The 17,974-nt window shown below is 39.4% G+C and overlaps 2 protein-coding genes across 2 annotated transcripts in view; both read right to left on the reverse strand.

The window, feature by feature from the left end:
- Positions 1-11,404, reverse strand: part of AADAC (arylacetamide deacetylase) — a 45,964-nt gene extending 34,560 nt beyond the window's left edge. Inside the window, exon 1 of the mRNA XM_032193007.1 lies at positions 11,345-11,404. Coding sequence (XP_032048898.1) covers positions 11,345-11,356 — 12 coding nt within the window. The 5' untranslated portion in view covers positions 11,357-11,404. The remainder of the gene's footprint in view (positions 1-11,344) is intronic.
- MED12L (mediator complex subunit 12L) overlaps positions 11,375-17,974 on the reverse strand; it is a 155,191-nt gene continuing 148,591 nt past the window's right edge. The window contains exon 44 of the mRNA XM_032193002.1: positions 11,375-11,426. Within this exon, the coding sequence (XP_032048893.1) occupies positions 11,422-11,426 (5 nt within the window). The 3' untranslated portion in view covers positions 11,375-11,421. The remainder of the gene's footprint in view (positions 11,427-17,974) is intronic.

Raw genomic sequence — 17,974 nt, forward strand, 5'->3', positions numbered from 1 at the left:
GCCCCCAGAAGCTCCACCACCTCATCTCCAACTGCCTCTTTCATTCAGAGGCAGCACACTGTGCAGCCAGCCCGCAGCACGCACCCCCTCTGCACTAGCACCCCAAATTAAGCCCCCAATGCTGCTGCACTGGGTGAAAGAGTCAGACATTTGATACTGCCCCAGGGCCAACACAGAAACCAAATTAGAATGGTCTTTTTTATTCTTAAGGCTATTACAAGATGAACATAGCATGGAAGTTTTCCGTTTAGTCCAACGTGCATGACTTTGCTCTCATAACTGTTTAACACTGTTTTTGTGAAGTCGCTTTGGACTTCACATTGTAAACAAAACCAGAACAAAGCAAAAGGTTATCTGCTAAACACACAGCTGATAAAGCATGCTAGAAGCCAAAAGCATGTGAATTTATAATCTAAGTACTTCCAGACGGTGACTCTGATCCTGCCTAATCTCAACGTCAGAAAGCGGTTTGTGCAGCATGTTTTATTTTTGCAGGATTCAAAAGCGTATTGCATTTAAAAAAAAAAAAAAAAAAAAAAAGCCAAGTTGTTTATTTTTTTCTTTTAGTGAAAAAAGTTCTGGAAAAAAGTATCTTCAAGAAAAGGAAGGCAGTATGCCCCCGCAGCAAAGGAGGCCAATAGCATCCTGGGCTGCATTAAAAGCCCTGCCATCAGGTTGAGGTGATCCTTCCCTTCTGCTGAGCACTGGTGAGGCCATACTTAAAGTGCTGGTTCCAGCTCAAAGCACCCCCAGTATAAGACAGAGCTAGACTAGAGTATGCCTGCTATGACAAAAGGCTGAGAGAGCTGGGACTGTTCAGCCAGGAGAAAAGAAGGCTTGGTGGGATCTTAGTGCTGTGTTTAAATACCTCTAGGGAGGGTGAAGACAGGATGGAGCCAAACGCTTCTCAGGACAACAGACAAACGAAAATACAGAAGGCTGCCTCAACATGAGGAAAAACTTTACTGCAATGGCCCTGTGCATGGGCTCAGGTTGCCCACATGGTGCTGGGGTCTCCTCTTTGGGGACAGGGACCTTCTGAAGCCACCTGGACATGGCCCTGGGCCCTGCTCTGGGTGGCCCTGCTAGAGCAGGGTCAGATGGACCCCAGAGGTCCTTGCCAACCTCAGCCAGTCAGTGATTTTGTGAAAAGAGCACTTCAGTTCAAATGTAGGAAACTGATATTTTGGCAGGGTGCAGCCACAGGTTATTTCACCTATTCTCTGCTTTCAGTGTTAAATGAGTAAATGTTGCCTTCCTCGGCAGCTCTAGGGGACATGGCCTCTGCTTGAAGGGAGAAAAAGAGATAAGTGTTCATCCTTGAAGTAGTTCTGTCCTGTATCAAATACAACTCAAAGCACAGAGAAAAGAATAGTGAAGTTGCTTTAAAACAACAAACTTGGTGTTTCTCATGGGTAGCTAGTGCCTCTGTTACAAAACTAAAGAAAAATGTGCAAAACATTCTCAAATTAAGATGAAAGTCTTCTGTGACTAAATGCAATATTTACTAGAAGTAAATCTGGTATTTACAGATTTGGTTTTTTCAAATGCTTTGAACAGAAACAAGACTTTATAAATACACTGGAAAGTGTTTAAACTTCAGCCAGGGTTAAATGTTTCACTTCATAAATTAGCATTGGCTTTTGGTTGACGGAGGAGTAGTTCAGCATGACAAAGGAACGTCGTATGGGCTTTTTGATGAAGAACAGTTTATGACAACCAGTTTCCAGTTTGTAATTTCTATACAAGCCCATGTTATATCATGTTACAGAGAGCTAAGCTTGCTTTGGAAATAATTTGTCCAATTATACTATCCAAGTATCATCAGCACTAAGACAGCATGGGGAGGAGGGACATTTTATCCTCATACCACTGAAAATGCTGGAAAGCATGAAAATTAGAGGCAAACATTGTTGTAGAAATAAGAGAAACATTGCTCAGATTTCCTAACAGAGCTGTCGAGCATGTGGTTTAAGAACTGCTGAAAGAATTAAGGGCACATTCCTTTCCACTTGAGTCAACAATTTTCTTCGTATAAAAATTAGTTTTAAGCTTACTGTTGTGGAAAGCAAACACATTTACTAGTTTTTAATAGAGAGTTAATAGCTTTTAATGTAAAGCTTTCAGCCAGGGTTCACTGTCTAAGGAAGTTTTACCCAAGAATTACATTAAAATCATTACTGGTCCAACTACCCCACAGTCACTTGTTTCTGTCATTCAAGAACAAAGTATTGCCAACTTCCTGACCTAAAATTAAGGTTATTTTTATAGCAGTGATGTATTTTACCTATAGGTACCTCCTCATGGTCAGATGAAATGAGCATGTCTGATAACCCTCCTCTGTTGGGGAAAACCACAGAGAGGCCACGATGTGACAGAGCCGGTGTCAGAGCGCGGTGACTGGATGTGCTGCCAGTGCCTGCTCCCTCTGAGCTTGGCACCCAGCTCCAGGTCAGTCCCACGCTGCCTTCTGGAGGTGCCCTGCCCAGGACCTGTCCCCAGCGAGGCCACAGCTCCGGGGCCCCAGCTGAGAGCCCAGGAGTGCCGTATGCCAGGACGCTCAGCAGAGCTGGGGCAGTGCAAGTGGGGACCAGATACCTGAGGTTAAACCATGGCTCATACCCCACAGCCCACTGGGCTTTGGTCCTATGCAGGGCTGGGGACACTGCTCCGTGACCTGGCGGCCACCGCTGAGCACAGGAGCCCCCGGCAACCATCATTCAGTGCAGCACTGCTTCGACAGTGAGCAGAAAGCCTGGGACGTGCAGGGGAGTTCTTAGGGGAAAAAGACACCTCCCATACCTCCTACAGACAGCCCCAATAAGGAACCTTTACTAGTCAGGTGAAATAAAAACTCTCACTAGCTGGCATCAGCACTGATGTCCTGCCTTGAGTGGGACATACAGCAAAGCGTAGGAGAAAGAGTTGTTTCAGAAACACAAGCTGCAAACTAGATTTAAGATAATACAAGTATATATATTTTTAATTGTAGGGTTCCATAATCTATGTAGAGTCTGTAACTATCATACAATTTCTATTTTTTTATTTTCATTTTGCATTTCATCAGCATGCCAAAGTAAAAAGAAAAAATGGGTTAGTCACAGAATGCTAAGAAACAAAAGGAACCTGTAATTAAGAACCATGTTCATCTTTTACAGAAGGGTTATTAGGGAAGGGGGAGGGAGGTGATAACAGAACAAAGTGCTATTCATTCAGAAGTAAAGCAGTAAGTCCATTCCTACTCCTAGTGATGTTACAGACTTTACTGTTGATTACTACTGCAATAGGATTAAGTACAATGTTATTTACTTTATTATCCAAAGCTTAAAGCCTGTTGTGTGAAAGGAGTGCAAAATAAAGGGTTACCAGGCATTTAATACACAGATGCTCCTGCTGCCTGCTGACATTAGGACAGCAGTTGCGCTGTTTTGGCCCAGCCTCTTTGCAAAGCTCACAGATGTGTGGGTGTCTCGTTCCTTCAGCATGCTGCATGCCTCTGGAGAGCCACACTGAACTGTGCACGTTGGGAACCTTCCTGCAGTGCAGATGCTTCTGGAGGCACACATAGGACTAGCTAGCGTGTGAATGCAGGAACACGCTGAAAGCCTTTGTTTCTCAGTGCTGTGAAATCAAACCATTGCACAAAGAGAAACAAGAGCTTTAGCCAGTTAATAGGTTTTAAAATTTATATTCTTGGAAACACTATTTAAAAGCTTTTATAAACACTTGCAGTTTATAGCACAGATACAGGCTTAGCAGCTACCTGCATCACAAAAGCACAGCTGGGGAGCTCGCTGGTGGCAGTTCAGGCCTGGAACGAGGGCCATGCTCCTGCCACCCTCCTGCTGCTGCCTGCTTACAGCTCCCCTCACCGGGCACACCCGCGGCTGGGTGCAGTGCTCAGCCCCTCCGGCCGCCCCGCACTGCCCCGCAGGAGGATGCGGTTTGGCTGCTGGTGCTGCTCCCCTGCAGGAGCAGGGGCCGCCTTTGAACGCGCCTGGCCTCAGGACAGAGCAGCCTTGAGCACAGACAGGAGGGAGCCAAGCTCCGGAACATCCATCTCAACATTTCTGGGAAAGTTAAAACAGCAGCTGAGCAAGTCTGGTATTCTGCTGCTTTTGCACATTTTGTTTGTTAATTGTTCTGCTCCCATCTCCTGCTCTTGGAGGCACAAGTTTGCCTGCTCCTTTCGCTCCCTGTCATCACTGAGGCTTTTTAATCCAAAACTCAATCCATTCCTCCCTGCGTCAAAAGAAACTTCTACACCACTGAAAGATGCAGACAGGATGGAGGAACCCCCTTGCTCTTTCCTGTGTGCTCCCATTCCCTCACCCCTGTCTGTCTCTTCCCATAGCAGATGCCTTGCCTTTGTGGCAACATTCTGCCCTTCCTCACTCCGCTGGCAAGCCAGGCTGCTGGCACTAAGGATTCCTTAGCTGTGGTTTCTCTTTTAATACATAACAGACAACATGAAACAAGAAATCCAAAACAGTCAATACCTATCCAGCAAGCTTATGGTTTATAGGCTGCATTGTGAATGAAGATATCTTAAAAAAAAAAAAAAAAAAAAAAAAAAAAAAAAAAAAAAAAAAGCTATGTTATGTGTCTGGAATTTGTTTCAGCTTTATAAAGTTTAACACTTCTGTCAGTTGGTGAGTAGCTAATTTTTTCAGTAAAGAAGTGAAATCACATAGTTAGATGTCAGATTCACATGCAATGCTAAGTATAGTCAGCTTTAAAAAAAATCATTATTTCTTCTTAGTGCAATAAAAAAAATGAAGGTTTGCTTTTGTTTTTGAACTGTGTTCAATTAAAGACTTAGTAAGACAAAGCTTTAGACTCTTAATGCATTACCATTTAATTTTTGAATGCAAGCCAAGGAATAAACAGAAAAGAACATTTATTTTAGTGGATGTCAAGTTACTTCCAAATGCTCTCTATTCCACATCCCTAACAGAAAGCTAATAAAACAAACCAGATTATGCTGGGCCAAATGCAATGGATCCCGAGGCACAGAGCCTGACTCCTCACTGCTTCTCCCAGGTGTCCCGGGGGCCCTGCCACACCTCCAGCTGCAAAAACACCCCACGGGCACAGAGCAATCCTCCCGTGGGTGCTGCAGCAGGACAGGCCCAGGAGCTGCCCTGCAGTTTCAGTACTGAGAAGCAGAGCCAGTAGTTACAGCAGGGGTGCACGCAAGGCAGACAGGGTCTGTCACTGCACTTTCTACAGCTTCCCAAAAGGACCGAATTTGGCATTAAGGCTTATGCCAGCAGCAACAAGGAGACAAGAAATGGGGGTGAGGTACAAGATAAATTTAGTTTTATTGTTCTTTCATCTGTATGAAAGCATCAGATTTCTTGAATGTTGTTAGCACAGCAGTCTGATATTCTATAAGAGATTTTTAATGGAAGAAAACTGTGTTGGAATGCTTGCAACACTCATCCTTGGAGAGCATATTACATTCAGTAATGGAAAGGTCATTTGAATTGACTTATAGTTCTGACACAAACCAACAGAAACATACAGTTAAGTCTGAAATATACAGCATGTTTCCAAAACAAATGAAACATAATAGCAGTCACTTAGGAAACCAGTAAGAAAATGCTCTGTGCTCCACCAGTCTATTCTTGCCCTACATATGTGCTAACACAAAAAACGTTTGTTCCATCTATCACCCCAGAAGGTTCCCCATCTCATTCCTCTCTTCATTAAGCTACAGATCAGCAAGCAGCTCTAGAAGAGCTAGCAGAGATTGCATTTCCTCCTCTGTTTCCCCTAAACCCTGATAAACACCCACAGAAGTTAGCACTGGTCGAGCCAGTTTGCAAATGTCTAAAGCTAACAGTCCACCCTGTTGGGTAAAAACCTGATTCCAAATGTGTTTTAAATGAAGTATTGTCTAAAAATAAATGAAAAAAAAAAAAAAAACCACCAAAGTATTCCACAGCTAAATAAATGCTATTACAAATTTAAGTGAGCTTTTTTGGATGTACCTGATCAGATTCTAGATTCATGAAAATGGAATGAAGTTTGCTTTGGTAAGAACAAGTTATGAACTTCTGGACCCAAGGAACCTAAAGCTATGTACTTGCCTACAACTCCAGAGCTCAGGGCCATCCCACTGAAATAAAGCTGGAAATGCCTTGAGTCATACAATCAATTCAAAAAACCCCACCTTTCCTTTCAATCAATAAATCAATAGCATGATACAAGTAACATAGGTTTTTAAACATTACTGTTATGAATTTATTGGGAATTATACTGATGACTTCATTAGTATAAATGTGAGTCCAGTAGCCTACATTTCTGTATGTCCCACCTCACACACTATCAAGGTCACCTCTCCCCAGCATTTTAGGTACTTGAATTACAGCCTACTGCTACACTGAGCACATTTCTACACTTCAGATTTTAGACATCTGTACCAATCCAGTTTAAAAAAAGTAATTGCAGAGTTGCATCTGATTTATATAATAGCTCATATTTTTTGTACTAGTACTAGATTGGACTTGTGGACAACATGAAACTGCACAATATTATTCAACACTACAACCTAAGTACACAGACTTCAGAAATCTCACACTCAGGTGTTTGTATAGTAGTATTTGGATGAGGCCTTCCCCCTCCCCGCCCCCCCCCGTGATTCATTTTAAAGCAGAAGAACATAAAACAAACACTTTAAATATAGTAAACAACAACATCGCTTTTAACATTGCTTAAAAGCTGATCTGCAACATTCAAAGCAGAGTTCAAAGCAGGTCAGCCATTTCTCATTTAGTTTTGTCATAGAAGACAACTGTTAGAAGAACATCAGGAAGACAACTGTTACACAACAGTCCCTGCATACTGCTACAGCCACTGCAGGACAGTATTAAGACAAAAGTAGCACAGGAGACAAGCAGCAATCCTTATTTAGCTACAATCTCATGACCTCATTATGAAAATTAAAATTTAAAAAATATTTTAATTAGGTGTTTTATACTTGAAAATAATTGAGAGACTTAATTGAACAATTTGAGACAAAGGAGAAAATGATAACCTTAAACACAATTTTTCACTCTAAGAAATATCACTTTCATGCTGATTTCCCTTCTCATACAATTTTCAGGTGTTCATTCAAGACAGAAATTATTCAACTACTTAATTTGAAGGTTTTTAAGAAGTCATACTAATGTGTGTGCCTTTTTAATTAGCTTATTGATGCAAGTACTCTGTAAGACCAACACCAGTATAATTTCATTTACTAGTGAAATACTAGTAAATACTAGTATTTACTAGTACTGCTTTTACAGCAGAAAGTACTGCTATTTACAGCAGAAAAGCTTTATATTTTAAATTTAAAAGTATATTTTCCTGTGGAAGCTTATTTTATGCGAGCCACCATAAACGTTCGGTAAGTGAAATAACATAGATATATATATGTAAGCTAAAACATTCTTACTTCCTATACTGTAAGAACAAGAATATTCCAGAACAGTTATCTCAGGCTTTTTCCTGTAGAACTGGCATCTTTCCTTCCCTTCTCCCCACAACTCAATACAGAAAACCTCCAGTTTTCTAGTGTTGACCTTGACTTGGCAAGATCTGCATAAGAACACCATTTGCAAGAGATCTTATGTCCTGCTGCTGCTGGTCTTCAGTTCTAAGCCTCCAAGTACCTCACTGAATGGAACACAGAACAGAAGTGCTCGACCAAGCAGAGGCTGAGCATACACTCATCTTAAAGCAGCCCCAGTAGGTCTGTGTACATAACATCAGGCAGTCTAACTCACCCTTCTAACGTCTGAAAATAATGAAGTTCTCTGGCTAATTAAAAATGCTGACAAATAGAGAGCAAAATTTACCAGCTCTGCAGAAGAAAGACTGCAGCTGAGAACTGAAGAAAGTCTACATGACCTTAAAGCATTCCACTTCTAAAATTTTAATTGTGAAATAAAACATAATACAATTTGGAAATACTCTCATCTGTAACTTTGAAATAAACCACCACACCCCATTTCTTTTACCTGAGATGTATCTGCTTATTTGGGAAGGCAGGTGAGGTGTTTTTTATTATTTGTTTTAAACTCTGTTTACCATACAAAATAAAAGACAGTGTGCAGGTCCACCTTCATAAGGAGATCACAAATTTTTCCTTCATCACAAGCAAAAATTATCCATGCCTTGCACCAACAATCAATTACTTTTGTTTACAGACAGGTTTTAAGATTCTCATTAATTAGCTGCTGAAACATCTTCCTTTAGCTATTGCACTATACCTATAGGTTACACAGGATTATATATTTTTAAGCAACAATATATTGTTCTTTGGACTCACTTATTTTTACTTAAGACACCAGCAAACTCCACTTAGCAATTGTCACATAATTAAAGATGGCATCATCTACTAAACAACTTTGCTATTCCAATTCCCACTGATACATTATGTCAGTAATGAGAACCTACTTAGGGATGTGTTTGTGCACGTAGTCATGACATTTTTGCATTACAGGAACTGTGATCACATTTTATAAGTTAATTTAGTGTTATCCTTAGAGCATAAGAAAGTACAGCCTTACCCAAACCATCATAATAAATAAAATGTGGAAGTCATATGTTTTGAATTGATTATTTTGCTATCTCCAGGAATTGGTATCTACTGCCCAGTAGGTGCTGAATGCCTCCTGGTGGTGAAGTACCCTCAATTCAGTGACCACATTTACAGGTAACACTTTTTAAACTATCATTCTGGGCACTCTAAGGACTTTCAGTTCCAACCCAAAGCATATAAGTACACAGAAGACAATGGAAATAGAGATTATTTTGGCAGGAGCTTAAAATAGGAATCTATTCAAGCAAAGAACTTGAGAAGGCTTATCTCTGCAAACTCAGACTTGAATCCCTGTCATTCCTGGCTTGCTCAGTTCCCATCAAGCTACGTGAAGTCCAGCACCTCAGACAGGTTTTGATGCATTCTTTCTCCCAGTGCACTGGTCTCTGAGCCAAGAGAGGCAGGGGATCCCACATTGCCTTTTGGTTTAACAAATGAGCACAGAAACCAACCTGAGGAACTGAAACTGTTGTAAAACACATGGACCAAGTTTTCCTACCATCCAGGATCCAACCCAGAAGCATTCAGCATTACAAGCCTTACCAATTTCAATAAAGCATCATCTCTGAAATGCACAGAAGGAGAAGAAAATCCACACATTTATATGAACTCTTCATCCATATCAGATTATAGAAATTAATAACTATAAGTTTACAGAAAAGGAGGAAAATACTGAACTAGCAAGAGTATGTGATATTCAATCTATAAAGTAGCATAAGGTGCTGTGATTATTACTGATTCTTAGTTGAATTTCAGAATAAAAGAACATCTTACTGTTCATACGAATATTTTATTATGGCTGTTTCTCACCTTGCCCTGACAATGACTTAAACTTGCAATGCTAAATCCAAAGCAGAGTGGGCAACAGCAGCCTAAGCCACAGTTTCTGTTTTAGTGCCTTTGCCTTTGAACAATCTACTACAATGGACTACCATGCTGGGACCCAAGACAAACTGCAAGATTTTTCTTTCTCTGTGAAGTGTCATTCAGAGATGGCCCCTGAAGTTTCACAGGATTTTATATCTGATCTTGTATTTGTCCAGGTAGACTGTTCATGCTGAAATACTCTTTTCCAGAAAAAGTAGCTAAGACAGTATAAATAATTCCTTGAATTAAAATTAAAAAGCTCTATCATAGTATCTTTAATAATAATAATAAAAAAATAAATAAAATTTGCTGCCTTATCCTATCCATGTAAATTCATAATGGACATCAATAAGCGATGGCATGCCTGATTAGGTATCTTTACAATTAGCTACAGAAAGCAACACAAAGGCTCTTCTAGATCTGATTTCTATTTCACTTTTGAAATTAAAATAAAGATATTTTAAATAATTTTTGAGATTAGCATTGAAAATATCCAGTCTACATCTGCAATATTACTTTAACAGCAATATCTGCATTTCAGTTCATCTGCTGCTTGAATATATTTGCAGGTTAACACCTCTGCTTGCAAGGTGGTCTGAAAGGAGATTGACGATCTCATTATAAATCACGTTTAGTCACCCAGTTGGAGAATATGTTCCAATAATGAGGAGAGCAGATTTTGCAAAGGCATACAGAGTTTAAAAAAAAAAAAGTTAGGTGATCCCTCCTTATGCCCATCTCCAATAACCATCCAGGTAAAAGAGAAATATATTACAACTTTTTACAAGGCAAGAAAACAGACCTTTCTTAATTAAGTAGGTTACAATGTATATGCCCATATTGAATGCACTAAGCAGGAGTTTTTAATGTGTCTGTCAATACTGTGGATAATTTATTAGGCCCCACGTTAACTGATATGGTTAAAGTTCAAAAGCCATAGTCAGTGGGTGTCCTTGGCTGCTCAGACCCAGTGCAGACATCAATAATAACCTATCCCAATCAGAAAAGATTAATTACTTTCTGGCTTCACATGTGAGATGCTCAAAGGTCAGAAGGGTAGACAACAAGAACAAAAGAAAGCCTAAGCTTGTGACAAGCAGATTGCAGACAAAGCTGCTTCTCTGCTGTGACCTGTCTGAACTAAAATGACTTGAAAACACAGGGTCAAGGTGCAGAGCAGTGAGACAGCTGAATTCCACACAGCATTCTCCACACCCTATAGAAGAGAATAGTTTTCCTTCTTAGGGATTAATAGAATCCTACAAGGGGCATAAGAGTTTAGCTATTGGTGAAAATTTATGTTTGTTTGCAATGTGTTAGTATTGACCAAATTCATCTCTATATTTTACAATTAATTCAATATCTGAAACAAATACTCCAAGAACTTTAATGTAACTCCTGAGTTACACTTGGCTCCTGATTCTTACATCGTGTTCTATCTACACTTATAAATTTGCATTTTTTTTGTTTATGTGGGGAAAAAACATTACTTATCCAGCAGAAAAGGAAAAACAACAACAAAAAAAAAAACTACTACAAAATATTTACACTGTTCTCCATCATGTAAGTTCCAAGAACAATACTAATTTACTTTCACATCCCCTCTAACAGTAACTTATTTGATAAAAAATGGAGAAAACTTAGAAATTAATGTACCTGACCTACAACTTCACCTTTCCCTAAGATAAGAATCCTTGAAAATGCCTTATTGCCTTAAATTTTAAGTCTTTATTACTGATACAAAATGATGGTCACAAACTAGCAACTGACAGCAATGTTTAACCAAGCAGCAATATACCTTATACTGTTTTTCAACTATTGGCAAGAGTACAAAAAATACGTATATATTAAAAATCAGAACAGTTGCATTGTATATTATGGTACCTCAGTCTCCATAGGGCCTTCACTGCATCACCAAGAGAAATCTGGACACCACTGGAGGCTTTGCAACAGTAGAAAAATTAACCTGCAAAAGAAGTATAAAACATGTGAATGTAATATATGGAGAATACAGAAAATCAAGGAAAGCAGAGGCAACAAATAATCAAATTATATGTTGTTTACACTGACAGTCACTTAGCTTTTTACACTAATTTTATGCTAATTGAATTTCAGAGCATTTCAAACAGCTGGGAAGAATCAACATAGGTGCCAGAAGTTACTGAGTTCCTCATCAAAACAAAAACATTGCACCTTGACTGGTTCTAGTTATCACCCCGACAAATGTGTGCCCCTGTAATTTGTATCCTCTGGTAAAATGCTAACTATTAATGCCTGTCAAAATACAGATGATATTTAGAAGGACCAACTTTTTAATGTAGATGTTAACTGCAAAGCAGCTTGTTTTACTTTAGATGCCACTCTCTGTTGCTATACATACTCAACAGTATATAGAAAGAGACCTATTGTCTCCTGGTAGGATTTTTACATTGCTGTAGTTTCACTGAAATCATCTTATTTCTTTAGGCAGTAACAGAGGAGTAGGAGTGGAAACAGGACCAGGAAATCCAAGGTGCATTGTGAAATCAGACTTTCCCTTCTGAAAATTAACAAGGCCACTGATTTAAATCAAACTACAGCTGAACTCCAACAGGATTATTGTCATGAGATTTTGGCAGTAGGAAATGAGAGTGGAATCCGTTTTCCCATAGACTAGCTGCCTTGTTCTCTCTGCATCAATAGAACTGTTTATTTAAGCTTTGTCAGCATTCAGTACTAAAACACCAAGGTTCAAACTGTATGCCTGAATGTGTTTCTTTATATGTATGAGAAAAACACAATCTTCTGTAGATCTACTCCTCTGATATATTGTTTGGTTTCTTGGAGAGTTGTATACAGCACTGCATTGCATAAAGCAGGTAAGACTAAAAGTCCCCGTATTAATATTTGCACAAATACGCTAGCAATTTAAAAACACTAATTGTATTTTAAGAATCAATGGATGCTTTGCTGGGAACTTGTCCAATTCATTACAATAAAACTAAAGTGCCTAACCATGGCCTTGAGCCACAGAAGTGTACCTAACTGTGTTATTTTGAAAATTCCCAGTGAGGCACTCAGAGAGTTGTGCAATTCTTTTAAAGGCTGTCCAACAACCCACTGAGTCAGCCCTTAACAAAACTTTATCATATTTATGTTAGTTGTTCTGTTAGAAACCTGCATTTCACAGTCTGGAGAAAAAGACTCGCTTTAAAACTTACTTAAAGAAACTGATTTATACTACAAGCTTTAATCAGGTGCCAGAGTTATGGTACTGCTCCTGGAAGTGCTGTGGTCACATCTAAAAACTGCCATATTTGCTTTAGAAAACCAGATAGGATGACCTGAAGATTTGCAGAGAGTGTACCCTATAAGTCAAAGTAAATTTACCCTTAATGTCTAAGAACTTGAATACATTACATATTAAATTAGAAATTTCTGCATGCTCTTTAAAGTACAGTTTATTTATGTTCTTGGGCGCTCAGCCTCTGAAGCTAAGATCTACAGCTCTGAAGAGTACATTGGAAATACCACAGTGAAATGTAAAATACCAGCATGGACATACAGCATCTGCTCCCAGAGAAACAGGTAGCAGCAGGGGCTTCCTTCCAGATGCAGCAGTTACTGCTGCAGATGTGAACCGGATGCTCTCTTACTGTACGTTTGTTTCAGGCTTCAAAAACTTTGGCAGATGCAACTGCCTCGTCACATCTGCATTTTTTTCCACATGTAGGTTATGGTAGAAGCTTTATTTTTTTCAAGGGAAAATAGTTTTTGATACAAATAGTGGAGCTGAGTGATTCCTCTAGCACTGGCCATGTATCATTTGATCAGTTTTAACAGATTCCTATCCTCCTACTTGATTATTAAAGAAAAATGAGATGGTAGGCAGCTTTGTGCCCTGTGAAGTACTTCACACGGGATTCAATTCTTGGATAGATTTGGATATTCTACATTTCTATATGCTTTATTTTTTCAACATGAATTTTAAAATAACATATTCCTAAAACAACTGACATTCTCCTTTATCACAAATGTTAATATTTTGTTTTGCTTGGTATCACTCTCCTACTTAAGAAAACAGTAAGACAATCCAGTTCTGAAAAACAAGACATTTGATCTGGTACCATACAGAGAATTGGCACGGAATGTATTAGGAAAATTTGGCTGGCAAGAAGCTGTGAAGAAAAAGACAGAACATGAAAACATTTTGCAAAGAGCAAAAAAAGTTCTCCTCTCTAAGGAGAACTGCTGTGATGTGGAGAGAAAGGATGTCCTTATGCTGTGAGGAATGGAATGAGGCAGAGTGGGAATGTTGTATGGCAGGAGCTGAGACACCTGGAGTAGGAGTAGGGGTCGGCAAAATCAGCCAGAGCAGTCTCACAAGGGAACAGTAAACTTTGGGGGTGGGGGAGAATGGCCGGTATCTGCAATGGAAGAACAAATTAAAAAGTAAACAACAATCAAACAAACAAAAAACAGGTACATTATTCAGACTAGAATTTCACCAAAAAGTTACGCTGTTGCTGATGCACAGAACACATCCTTAGGGTGTTCTTTAAAATCGCAACCTGCCCTGTTAATGTAACGTCATTCAACTACTATAAATAAAGGGATTGTTCACAATTTCCTTCAAGATCTCAGCCTTGTGATTTATCACAATTAGCTTGAAAGAAACCAGTAATATACCTAAAAGATACAGAAGCCTTGGGCAACAGCTCCTAATGTGCATAGACAGCATAAAGCTCCCCTCTGCTGCTTTCTGCTGCTGCCACACCAGGAATAGCAGTATTCTAGTATTCTGACTTATCAGCAAGGTTGCCCACTGGAGATGCAGAGTTGCTGCCTGAAGAGTAACAGTATTCTCATTTTCAAAAACAAAAACAAAAACAAACAAACAAAAAAAAAAGTGAGGAATCATTCCTTTCATATATCATTTGCTTTCTGTGACATCATTCTCTAAAGTTTGAGTCATATTTGCACTTATTCCCTGAGGAAGAAGAAAAAGAAAATGCTCACTAAAAAGTAAGCAAAAAGTCAAAAACCAAAATAACAACACTAAATTATGAACTCTAATACAAGATGGATTGAACAGCCTGTGTATATTTGACTTCATAGGCCTGGCTTTCTTCAAGGATACAGAGCTGTAAGTAATGCTGAAATACATAATGAACTAGGTAGTGTTTAGTTCCAGAGTCTAGACTTCTGCTTGGTTGGAATGGTATTTTTGCCTGGAAAAAAAGATCTCAGAATTGAAGTCTGGAACTATGAATTTTACACTAATAACACCAAACTAATGTTCAGGAGAGCTGCCTTATTTCCTTGCTGTGCCACAGGTATTTCTGTAGTTGTGTACCGACCATCCTGCCAACGGGACCCCTCTCTGCCCGGAGCCCTTTTGGTGCCAGGTGTGTCTCGCTGCACACCCAGGCAGCGCTCCCGATGCCCTAACGTGCAGGGCTGCCCCAGATACACCAGTCTGATACGTACAGTGCTGCTGCTGCCAGTCATGGCTAAAAGCACGACGGCAGCAACGGTGCAACAACACAAAGTTAATGAATGTAATCTGACCACAGTGAACTACCGGTGCTTCCAGAAGCACACAAACCAGAGTTGTAGTGATACACTGCCTTGCCTCCTTCCTTAGGCATGTGTTATATCATATAAGTGTATATTAGGAAATGAACTGCAAAAAAAAAATTAAAAAAAAAAAATGAAATTGGGTTCCATTTTTGGTATGTATAATTTGCTATGAAAATCCATCTCCAAAATACTTTCTTCACTCTACTTTCCTCTTAGAGCTACTGAGTCTACACTCAACCACACTTTCTTGCCAAAATATAGTTTCATTTAACAAAAAGCTCCGTTGATTTTTCTGAATAATGACTTCCATCTAAAGCAATGTCTTTTAATATCAGACACTCCAGAATTTGCCAGCAAAACAGAAAGATCAGCATGGGTTTTTAGAACCATTGTATTCTTTCATAAGTCAGGCCCATTAAATCACAACCGCATTAAAATGGAAAATATTCCACATGTTCTTCAGCAACCTTATGGAGGGAGAACTTTGTAGTTTTTGTAATTTAATACTGTGTTTCTCAGAAGCATAGTAAGAACTGGGTTTTAATTACAATACACATAGTGTAGTGTATCCCTAGATGAATATGCTTTTCTTAAAGCTTTGACAAGGTACATTGTGTACTTTATATGTGTGTGTATATGTATTTAATTCTAATGCAGTTTTTCAAGCATGTGTTTTGGAAGAATGTTCTCAGAAGAAACTTCAGTCCCTTTTTTACCACAGATTATGGAGACTACTACAAATCATTTGAAAATGTCTTTTACATCATTTTTACCTCTCTCCACCCCCCACCCCCAAATAAATAATTAAATAAAATCAGAGTGCATCACTTGAGAAGTCTTGACTTCAGCAATCTAGAAGAACAAAGTAACTCATTAAAGCAATTCAGCTTTGCCCTTCAGACTGAAATTAAGGTTTAGAAATATGCCTAATGATACCCCTCCAAGCCTCTTTTTATCTCTCAGAGGAACAGAATTTGGAAGGACCAGGGACAGTGTGATATCTCCCCTTTTCTCCTTTCTCTTAAGGTAGCACCTAAAAATGTTAGCAAATAATTTAATGCCAGTGCTCAACTGAGGCTTTGTTGTTTTCCTGAGACTGAAAGTGCCAGGTAGTACAAGTAGGTTAGTGTTTCCTTACAAAGTTCCCATGCTGAATCGCACTAAGACCACCCATGTGTTTCACAAGGACAATCACTGCAGTGATAATGAACCTCAGCTGTAGGTACCTCAAGTAAAGTTCTACCAAAATAGCACAGTATGGAAATAAGAGGCAAGCCATCTGAGTAACCGAAAATGTTATTTTAAATATGTAATTCTCGGAGAAGTATTGCTGATATGTGTAAAGGACTTAATTAACGTATTTATGTTCATGATTCTACAAGAACAGCGATCTTCATATATTTTTTACCAAAACATTCTAAATGATTTTTTTGTCTTTTTTGTTTTGTTTTGTTTTGTTTTTCCCCAGAACCAAGCTGACAAGAAAAGAGAAACCCTTCTGTATGCACACCACAGCTCCTGTTTGGCACTGTGGCACAAAGGCAGATGTAAGTAGGTTCATACTGACTTCAGATGTTTTGGCTTTCCTTGCGGAAAACTAGAACATTTAGTAAAATTAACATGTCTCCAAGAAAATATAAATTCTGTGGAAAGTGAAAAATCTCAGTAAATACATCTGGGTTGAAAATTCTTACTCAGTTCAAGTCATAAATGACGATCTTGTTTGAAGGGTCATTTGGAAGCCATGTGTCACCTTCCTTACAGACTTTCTTACACACATGGATGTGTGTAAGAAAGTTCCTTACAGTCCAGCATCATTTGTGTTACGTGAATTACATTGTTTTTTTCTTATTTCGTGATATGTCTTGAAAACAATCTTTGCCTTATCTTTTAAGCTGGCAGTCCAATATATGTAAAACTGTAGCAAGACACTGTTAGAAATTGTTTAGTCACATTTGTTTATAAACTGATGCAAAGGTCTGAGTATTTATCTGTAAGAAAGCAGCAGCTGGCTATTTGACTGTCCAAACTTACCTAGAGAGTTGCACTGTAGTGACTTTATTGCATACTAATATAACTATTCCTTATATAAAGTTTTTTGGTGCAAGTTTAGCACCTATATCAAATAGCAATAATTTCTCAGGCATAACTTTTTAGACAGATAAACAAGAGTATTTCTGCAAAAGAACATGGGGTTTATGTGACATTGCTAAGGGATTTGTTTTCTGGGACAAGGCTGATACTTTGCTAATTTGGAACAGAGACAGAGGAACAAATGTATACTGCAGACAGAACTGACGTATCCTGAGCGGTGGTTGGATAATCTGTGTGTCTCACCCAGGGTATCTAAACCCAGCTGCTGTTTGCTCTGCAAAGACAGAAATCATTTTGTGGCCTGACCATAGAGAACAGCAGCCGTATTGACATAACCAGCAATGCGCTGCACCTCCAACCAATTGATCTCAGAGGAGCTACATAACTGGAAAGAATCAGGGGCAAAGAGTGCCGAGTGGATTTGGCCCTTACTGGGATAAATTCAGGTACTGGGAAAAAAAATCAGTGGATTTTGCTGGCAGGCAGCGTGTTGTTGGTGGGTAATACTGTGGAGTAGGAGGCTGGGAGGACAGTAAGAAGCCACGCGCCTTCTTCAGGACCATCTGAAAGCTGCGTGACCGCACAGGTCCTAAATGCTGCCTTAGTGCAAGAGGTGATGGATGAGCAACTGCCTTTGGATGAGAGGGTTTGTGTTTAACTTCATCTAAGGCTGACTACATAAAGATATAATCATCTGGCAACGATAATTTATTAAACTGCCACTGCAAAGTCTTGCAGCTCGAGAGCACAGCAGAGAGCTCGGCAATCGTGAGCGCAGTGCGTCTTCACCTTTTCCAAGGCGACAGAGCCACGCCTTCAGCCAAGCGTGTGGCTGCTGCCAACCCCAGGTAGCAGAGC

This window comes from Aythya fuligula, chromosome 9 (assembly GCF_009819795.1).
Source record: "Aythya fuligula isolate bAytFul2 chromosome 9, bAytFul2.pri, whole genome shotgun sequence".
Taxonomy (NCBI): Eukaryota; Metazoa; Chordata; class Aves; order Anseriformes; family Anatidae; genus Aythya; species Aythya fuligula.